Source organism: Protomyctophum parallelum (genome assembly GCF_964188405.1).
Source record: "Protomyctophum parallelum genome assembly, chromosome: 14".
In the NCBI taxonomy this organism is placed as follows: domain Eukaryota; kingdom Metazoa; phylum Chordata; class Actinopteri; order Myctophiformes; family Myctophidae; genus Protomyctophum; species Protomyctophum parallelum.
Window position 1 is genome coordinate 34,668,832 of NC_139709.1, and position 9,570 is coordinate 34,678,401.

Consider the following 9,570-nt stretch of genomic DNA (forward strand, 5'->3'; position numbering starts at 1 on the left):
ACGCACTACAGTTGGGGGACACCAAGGGGCCAGTGAGGCTTTCCAAGGTTGAAGCACGGGGCCCTAGTGGTAAGAGGAAGGACTGCAGGCGGACCCGTGGATTCATGACGAGGAAACCCCGTGCAGCTGGGCTTTAACATTGAGCGCTCTGTTGCACTTCCGCATTTGGGCACCAAAATTTAGCTCAATTTTCTGGGGGCGTTAAAAAAATAATAACTGTTAAACTGAAAAGACAACAAAGACACTAGAGAATTTAGGCAGCAATAAATATAGGACGAGGTTTAATCTACACACACACACACACACACACACTTTTGACTGGTGGCAAGTGGCAACAGGTTTAAATATCACCTAGCAATGCCATTACTTCATAATGGCAAAGGAAATCTGGAAAGTCTTTGGAGATTGGAATTATGGGGGAAAACAAAAACACCCTAGTCCATAGAACAAGTGTATTCAACATTTTAAAATCACCATTATGATTAACAATTAAGTTATTTAGTGTATTGCTTAATTGCCACACTGTGGGGGAAATGTGACAAATAAGACGGCAATATGCGTTTTCCGTTTGGAAATCTTGGTTTTGGCTACCATTCAAATAATTTAGAATGTACATGGTTTGGATGGCCAGCCAATTAATAATTGCAATTTATTTGGTCACATAACTTGTAACATCAATGACAAACTACATTTTGATTATATTATAACAAGGACATGAGAGGAACAGCCAGCTTACACGTTGCACAATAGGTTTTGCATATTGTTGCAAACATCTGCTGATAACTGGACTACAACTTGAGGCAGGTCCTCTTTGTTGTAAAAGTGGCTATTATGATCTTGTCCAGAAAAACAAATCAAATCCACATGTGCAACTTCATTGTTCATTCACAGACAGTGATTTTAATTTCAGAAAATCACAAGTTGATACACCTGCCATTTTCAATAGAAGTTAAATGCAAGGGTTTCAGAACAGAACAGAACAGAACAGGCTTCAGTGTCTGTTACATGTCAAAGAGCTGTAGAACAGAAACATTGGTATCGTGTCAAATACAGATATATGTATATTAAAACAAAATCTCACCTTGTGACACTACTTTTAGACTACAGTCACAATTCGATATTAATTGATCTGGATGATATTTCAATGTACCTGCTAAATTTGACTAACAACTCAAAATATGGCTTCTAATAAACTATTTATTAGTTACAGAACATGCCATCATATACTCAATTATTCATCTTGACTTTTCTTTCAGTGACCAGTCATTTGAACACAAAATTGTTGGGACTCTGGTACGGCCTGTGTGGGGGGCCATGCTTTCCTCTTCAAGTCCATTCATGTCAAACATAAAGTTTATGGTCCAAATAACTTTGATAAAGTGTGGGCGGGGGGGGGGGGGGGTATTATGTTTTTAACTATCAACTCAGTGCTTTACTGGGCTACTTTAATGTAATAAAGTCCAATCTTGTTCTTGCAGATGATAATGTTGATGTGCGAAGTGAGCATCTTGACGATATACACAATATTTCTAAAGAGAATAAGGGTTTAGACAGAGGGTCAAAACAATCCGTCACAATTAATTTATGTAGTTTTGTCCTTCTGGTGGTTGTGGAAGCTTCATATTTTCTTTGGACATCATTAGACGCCTTAACTCTTGAAGAACAACTTTAATGCTATATGAATTTTGCCATTTGGCTAATATTGGTATGCTACGTGAATCCACCTGTGAGGAAAAACACACAAACACACACACACAAGTTAGTGACACCCCCTCGGCCCCTCCCTTTTCACAATGATTTTATACAACAGAATGTGTGTACAACAGAATATCATTAATTCTAACATTTGACACAAAATCTCAATTCAAGACATTTTGCTGTATAAATTCATTAAAACTTTCCAGCCCAATCATTAGTTGTCATGGTTACACTTACCGTCCCGTTGGAATTATTCGTCCCATTCATGCTAAGTTTTGTTACAAATCTAACAGTCGGCGCCGACTCTGGGTATCTAGGTCCACATTCCATTTTCAGACTGTATATCCTGTTCTCATAATTTGTCTGTAAAATAAGGGAGAAAGAATTACACTGGAATTTGTTGTACACAGATTCTCTGGTCTGCCTATTTTTGACTGGATATGTGGTCAAACTAGTTATTTTATTATTGTAAATAACAAACATAATTCATGTTGGTGATTATATAAAAAGGTATTATCATTAATTTATCATTGTTAAGTTCACTTTGTATATCCACAGGCATAACAGCATGATGATGCCATTACAAAACATGGGCTACATGGAAGAAGAAATCTACATGAGCTTGTAGATCTGCTATTTTTGAAAAATCGTGAAAATGCGGCACAAATCTTTGAATATATATTCTTTCAGAGCGAAAGTTTTTAATTCAAATCTTTGCTTCTGGGAGGGTCCCTGAAACAACATATTTTCAGATGGGGGTCGGTGGCCAATTAAATATAATTTTTGGGGTTCTTGGCATAAAATATTGAGCACCACTGATATCAGAAAACTGTAATTTCGACGTCTAAATGGGTTAAAACATTTGGCGGGGCGAGTTGGTAAAGGGGCGAGTGGTTTGGTATTCCCTGAGGGTGCTGTGCTTACTCTTGCTGGTCCAATGATCATGCCTGTCCACCGAGTGAGAGTCATGTCGTCATCATCTTCAAGGCCCCAGCTGACTGTGCCATCTCCAACCCCCTTCTGGCCCTCTTCAAGCTCTTCCAACAAGCGAAAATTGCGTGGAACTTTAACTCCTGAAAAAGGACAATAACGTGACATGAGTTAGTAAAGTAACCGCATCCACATGAAAGCATACATCACGTTCCTGGAAGCACTCAAGAGCTAGCAAAGCAACCACAAATAGATGCCAACCATTTTAGCACATTTAACAATTTACAATTTACAATTTAGGCATTTAGCAGACGCTCTTAATCCAGAGCGACTTACATTTAAGCAAGAACAAAAGCATGGGAATACATCACATAAAAGCATTTATCAATATCATGAAACATGCGTAAGCTAAGAAAGTAACAGTGGAATATCTATATAATGAAACTATACATACACTATACATATAAACTATACATATTTACTACTATGCTATACATATGTACTATGGCGTGCTATAACTATATACAATACAATTATAGTGCTGTCTACATAACATGCTATAAGTCTGTGTCAAATGCTATCTAAGCCAACAGAAATGCTATCTAAGGGGTTAGGGTAAGTGCTATGGGCCAACAACAAACAAGCGCCAAAGTCCTGACGTCACTCGCTCATCCCCTGGTTCTGCCCGGTTCACGAAAGTAATTTCTCTATGGAGAACAACATGAACAGAGGTCCGGGGCGCATCTAGTGCAGGTATAGAATCAAAGATAAGAAATAAGAAATATGAGATAAGAAAGGCTACATCAGAAAAAAGTGCTAGGATATAAAGTGCCGGCATAAAGTGCTTGTTTCAGCATATCATTACCACATTACATGTTACTGGCAGCGTTGACTGCACGAATCGAGGCAGGGACAAAGGAGTGCTTATATCTGTTGTTTTTCACATTATGAGTGCAGCGGCCGGGGTGTTTATTCTTCAAACACAGTACTTATATGAGGCGATCTAAATTACCCCTATGGGAATTAGCCTACAATGCAAATAAAAAGTACATGAACCCGTGGACTTGCGCCCTCTACCGATATTGACGTCAGACTTCGGTGCTCTATGAGCATTGTTTGTGTGCTTCCCACTTGTACAGAATGTACGCACCATCACACCATATGAAAGCACTAAGCCTAATACTTGTGCTCCAGCTCTTTCCTTCAGTGAACTCAGTCAGCGTTGGTGTAAACATGGGCTCACATGACCCATACAATCATAGAAGTGGAATGCAAACAAAGTGTAACGTAATACAGTATACAGCAATAAGCCATGAGGACAAAGTGCGTCAACAGTTTGATATGACGTTATATCCGTCTGAACAGATGTTGAAGTTGAACGTGCTGTGCATGGGTTGCATGTGTTGCTCAGACATACGAACAGTCCTACAGTCATTAGTCCAACAACACTGTCGCTCCCGACATGCGCTGCCGGTTACAAATCACCCGCGCTGCGAGTAAAAAAATCACCCGTGGCTTCTGACATGTGTTGTGGGTTAAAACTAACCCGTGGCGGGTTAGAAATCACCTGTGGCTTTCCTTGATACCCTGTTCACAACAGTAGTTACTCACGATCTCTGACACTGGTGAGCATTGTAACTAGGGCTGGGTGCAATAACCGCAGTACCGCCATGCAGCGGTTGTGTGTAAGGCATATCGAGTTCACAACCGCGATTGTTTTTTGCTTGAAAAGCAAGCTGGGCTTATAACCTCTCGGAAAGGCTTCCGTGACCAAAAATCTCACTGGATGCCGTACTTAGAACCTGTGTCCTGATTGGCTGCCTCGTTCGTCTCTATGCAACCACACTGCCAGAACCCATCATCTCTAAACGACACACACGCTCCGCCGCAAGACTACCGCGGACCTCCGCCATTTTGACACATTTGACAGATGTTCTTTATACCTGCCAAGCCAATGTCAACACTACAGACAGCTGTGCGTGAGATGCGATATATAATGGTTTGGAGAGTGTACAAATACAACCAAATGGACCATAACAGTCCATTTGTACAGTCTCAGAATTCATTGTTATAAAAAGGTTCCTTTGGTTCTATTTTGTAGTAGACTACACTCACAGTTACAGAGTCACCTGGACAGATCCTGTTGTTTATACACACACACCCCAATTCTGGAGATTAATTTATCATCAATTTTCATTTTTTTCTTTTTTACCCGGTGCCAATTGCCCTAAACTGTAATCCTGGGGGCTACTCCTTACCTGGGCTGTCAAATGATTAAGATTTTTAATTAGATTAATCTAATTAATCTAATTTAATGCCATCTTCTGTTGTCGGAACCAAAAGATAAGTGACACTCTTCTAGCTCAACTGAATACAGGAGCGTATACCTGCACTTTTTGTTCCATTCCTAAGCCAATAATGTTGCTGCTCTGACAAAACTGTCTATTCACTAATCAGCACAACTGATGATATTTCTAATGCGATTAATCCGTTCTCAAATCTTCTATTAACGGCTATGTGTGCTGTCATGCTCATTTCAGTCCGGCTGGATAGCCTATTCCAACCAATTGCTTGGTCAGAACTTAGAACTACCTGTAGTAATATAAATATTTCATTCCACTTTTTGTTCTCATCATTTTGCATCTTTGTGACAGGCCTAAACATTCTCCCCTTCCTCCCCACAGCAACAGTTTGTGTGGGTTTTCACATATCATTTTGGAAATATTCAAATTATCCCCTTACGCACAAGAACGGTATCGGTCATGAGAGAAACAATCAGTGATCGGTCCCAAAAGACCTGATCGGAGCATTCCTATTTTGAATGCAGAAAGAGTCAGTTGATCAGCCTGCAAAATAGTCCAATGTGCTTAGGGCCAGATTGATTAAGAAAAGAATATGCAATAATATAATCAGTCAGGGGATATTAATAAAATCTGGGAATACATTTCTTACTAAGAATTTTCTTCACCAATGTGTTTTTAAAGGTGTCTACTAACATATCCAACATTGGTTTCTATTCAACCACCCTAGATTTTTTGACAGCTGCTGAAAGTTGGGGTACCATACAACCATTAAAAACACTTTTAGTGCCGGAAGTGCATCAAAATAGGAGCTCTGGGGTGCCGGAGTTGTCTGATCGCTTTTACTCTGAAAGCCATGAACCGGAAACACTTTCCTAAAAAAGTTGATTTGACAGAGTTGACCTAACATCCCGATCGTTTTAATTTATACGATATATGATCCAAAAAGCGTTCATATTTTGCGGGAGAGACGGATGAGGAGCAGAAATGAAGCGCCAGCATATCGATCCATTCATCACCACGGAGAGCGCCCTGGATTAGGAGATACAAGTCATTCTTTCCGCCGCGCTAACATGCGAGTCAATGACAAGCTAATAATTGCACAGAGCGTTAGCGTACGGCACGCGAAAAGCTAAATGCCAAAAAAAAAAAAAGGAAAAATTCAGAATATTCTTATCTCGCCCCGTATCATTGAGGATGCGCTATGACGTACAGACACGTTCAAGGCTACAAATCGATACAATGATACAATGATTCTGAATCCATTCCAAGCATTAATTTGCACACAAAAAACTCCTTGGGCTTTAAAAGGCCATAGCAGTCATCACAAATGTGATGAGGTCAGCACATTTTGGCAAGTGGCTATGGCCGAATTTAGCCCAAGGAATGTTTTTTAGTGCAAAACTAATGCTTGGAATGGATTCAGCATGATGAAAACCCCCTAGTTTGACACATCACATGCTACTTAAAGCATAATGAAATTTAAAACATTTTGCCTTATAATGGTTGTATGGCACCCCAACTTTCAGCAGCTGTCAAAACTTCCCCTAAGGTGGTTGAAGAGAATTCTTGGTAAGAAATGTATTCCCAGATTTGACATTATACTGATAATATTCCCTGACTAAATGTAGTGATGCACAGAATATTCGGCCGCAGAAATTATTCGGCAGAAAATGGCTAAAAATGCATTTTCAGCCTATTCGGTTTCGGGCTTCGGCCCAAATAGGCAGAAAATATATCACAGAATAGTGTATGCAATTAATGCATTCAAATTTCAAAAGATCTGAATAAATGTTTTATGGATCCATAATAGTGATTACTATTTAAGTTAAGTTTAACATAACATAAGTTAACATAACATTTGTAGAATCAAACTCAGGTTAATGGGTTAAGTGGGGATACTAAAACAGCGATATTCAGTTACACTTCATACCAATGATACTGTGCGGGTGTAGGTATGTTAAGTGATAACCACTTTCAACATGGCATTATAGGCAAAAGCTTTCTAAATCTTTCAAATTTTCCAAACATCTACAAGCTTGTAGGTCAACTATTTTTTGCTATTTGTTGTACAACAAAGTATATAGTGCTTAAGTGGCATTCTGGACTAGACAGGTCTGGCTGGAAACATTGTGGTTGCAAGGACTGCACTTATTTATTCTTTACTTACTCTGTATAAACATACTATTTTAACTAGTGAATAGGCAGAAATATATCACCGAATAGTGTATGCAATTAATGCATTCAAAAGGGCTGAATAAATGTTTTATGGACCCATAATAGTGATTATTATTTAAGTTAAGTTTTGCCATAACGCTTTATTTTGCCATAAATCAGGTAGCTTTAAGGTACGGCCATGACAGCAATGGTAGGAAAAAAGATGTATAATATTAATCATATTCGACCAACTGTTTCCTATATTCGGTATTGGGTTTCGGCCAAGAATTTCCCTTTCGGTGCATCCCTAACTAAATGTCTTAGTTTTGACAGCAGACCATAATCATTCAACAGGATTGTTGCTCAACTGGCATAAAATACGACTTTAAATGCCTAGTCACTATCTTTGCCAATGTCATTTTAACACACTGCTTCATAAACTGTGCTGTGGCTATGGCCCAGCAGTCACAGTAGTTTACCGTATTGGTTTATAAAAAAAAATATATATATATATAAAATTATATATAAATATATCAAGTCAACATTATGATCAAAAAGAAAAATCCTGTAACCAATTGTACCCTTATAGTATACAGACTCTTCAGAACTAAACTAAGAAGAAATCTATAAGGTTTCATTTATTGTGCTTCTTCAAACCACTCTGATCTACAACTTCGAGAATTCGAGCTTCCAGACAGTTCCAGCTGAGCTGACGGGCCCGGCTAGTTGCTGGAACCAAAAACAGCTAGTTGTTGAAAGATTTACACACATTTCTGAAATGCCATCCTCAACACCCTCTCGCAAATCGTAATGAATAAAACGCCATTGCTCGTTTTAAAATGTTGGGCTGGTTAAGTGTGCAACGTTTGAATCATTTTTGATCATCATTCCATTCCAATTCTATAGTTTCTTTGACTGCAGTTATTGTGCAGTAGGACTTCTTGGCTGTTATGTTTGTAGCATGAGGTGTGTCACTGTCACAACCTGCATTAGATCATCATTCAAACTATGCATTCCACGTACTAGGTATGCCCTTACAACACATACGATCTAAACAAGTCCTTGGCATTAGAGAACAATTTGTTAATCAAATTGTCATCCAGGAGACTTTATCTGCAAAGCGATGAGGTTTCTTGTTGTTGAAATCTAGCTATACTGTGGTCACTGGTGTGCAAGGAAGCAGCCATGGTTAGCATCAATGTGGCTGTTGTTTGGTAGCTCTTACAATGTAAATAGGTGACACCATGCGCGGAATTATATATGACTTTAGACATTCAACACCGCGTCGATGTCACGAACAGACAGGTTTGCTGGCCAGACCCACGAGCGCATCATTTTCATATATCGCAGTTGACAACGTTAGTATTAACTATTCACTGAAGCCATCACGTTTAGCACTCTGGGCTAGCTATGTCAAATATTCCCCCCCCCCCCCACCGGGTGGCTTCAGGACTACTGCATGCTGTTCTTTTCGCAATAACAGAAAAGAAACCACGACCACGTGTGGTTTTGCGTCTCCACAATAATCCCAACATCTGCTGCTCGCTCTCTGTGCCCTTGTGTTATCATTGACCCCTCCGACTCTAGCAGCGAACAGAGAATCTTCTCGAAATAGTTGGAAGAGCAGCACAAACCTGAGGAGGCCGCCATCTTCTTCAGCCCGCACAGATCCAGAATCAAGCACCCAGTGGTGTGGTGTCGCCGTGACGTCACGGAGGTTAAAACAGCAGCAAGTCGCGTATATACTTCGTCGTGCGATGGTTTTGCGGCGTTGCAGAGCTCTGCAAGGCAAGCAAAAAATATATACCGGTATATATACACTTTACCGCGCAGCACCGCGGTACGGCCGTTTCTTGAGTGAGCTACACTGCTACAGGGCCAGGCCAGTCAAGTCAAACCAGCTGCACCTGATCCAGATGATTTGAAACTAGCATTATAATTTGTGGCAGGCAGCTGACTGGTCTAGTAACATAGCCTACTCCATATGCAATCATCATCATTCTATGATCGGCTGTGCCGATCATAGAATTTGAAATCTTCATAAAAAGATATGCTATGCACAAATTAACACTCTAAAGATCACAGGACAAGACAATCCCTCAAAACATTGCTGGAGACATTTTGAAACAGAATGCAGCTTTTAATTTACAAATATCATCTATGGGTACAGCAGAAAATTCAAGTTATGGATCATACCTACACAGATTGTGATTAGGGGACTGTAAGAATACAAAAGAAGTGAACAAATTAGATATTTTTTCTCAGACTTCCAAAATGCCTCAAGCCAACTGTCAACATGATACATAGTTTATAACATAGCATGCTACATACAAATCCTGAAAGACGACTACTGGAAGTTACCTCAGGCAAGACATCAAACATAATGCAACTACTTTTAAATATTAAAGAACATAACATGTACATTGCCATTCAAAACAATTTATTGTAGAGTTGTCCAGATACCATTTTTCCCCCAGACTGATCT

General features: G+C 39.5%; 1 protein-coding gene across 1 annotated transcript; it reads right to left on the bottom strand.

Annotated features, from left to right (window-relative positions):
- Positions 1-264: 264 nt before the first annotated feature.
- Positions 265-8,849, bottom strand: ube2v2 (ubiquitin-conjugating enzyme E2 variant 2). Its single transcript, XM_083781456.1, has 4 exons — positions 8,720-8,849; positions 2,623-2,771; positions 1,936-2,061; positions 265-1,724 (listed from the first exon to the last, which is right to left on the bottom strand). Exons 1-4 carry the CDS (start codon positions 8,733-8,735, stop codon positions 1,578-1,580), a joined length of 438 nt encoding a protein of 145 aa, XP_083637582.1. The 5' UTR covers positions 8,736-8,849; the 3' UTR covers positions 265-1,577.
- Between the last annotated feature and the right edge of the window lie 721 nt (positions 8,850-9,570).

Coding starts and splice junctions, on each gene's coding strand:
- ube2v2 (XM_083781456.1), bottom strand. Junction 2,062..2,622: donor TGATCATTGGACCAGCAAGA/GTAAGCACAGCA, acceptor CTTATTTTACAG/ACAAATTATGAGAACAGGAT. Junction 1,725..1,935: donor CGAATAATTCCAACGGGACG/GTAAGTGTAACC, acceptor TTTTCCTCACAG/GTGGATTCACGTAGCATACC.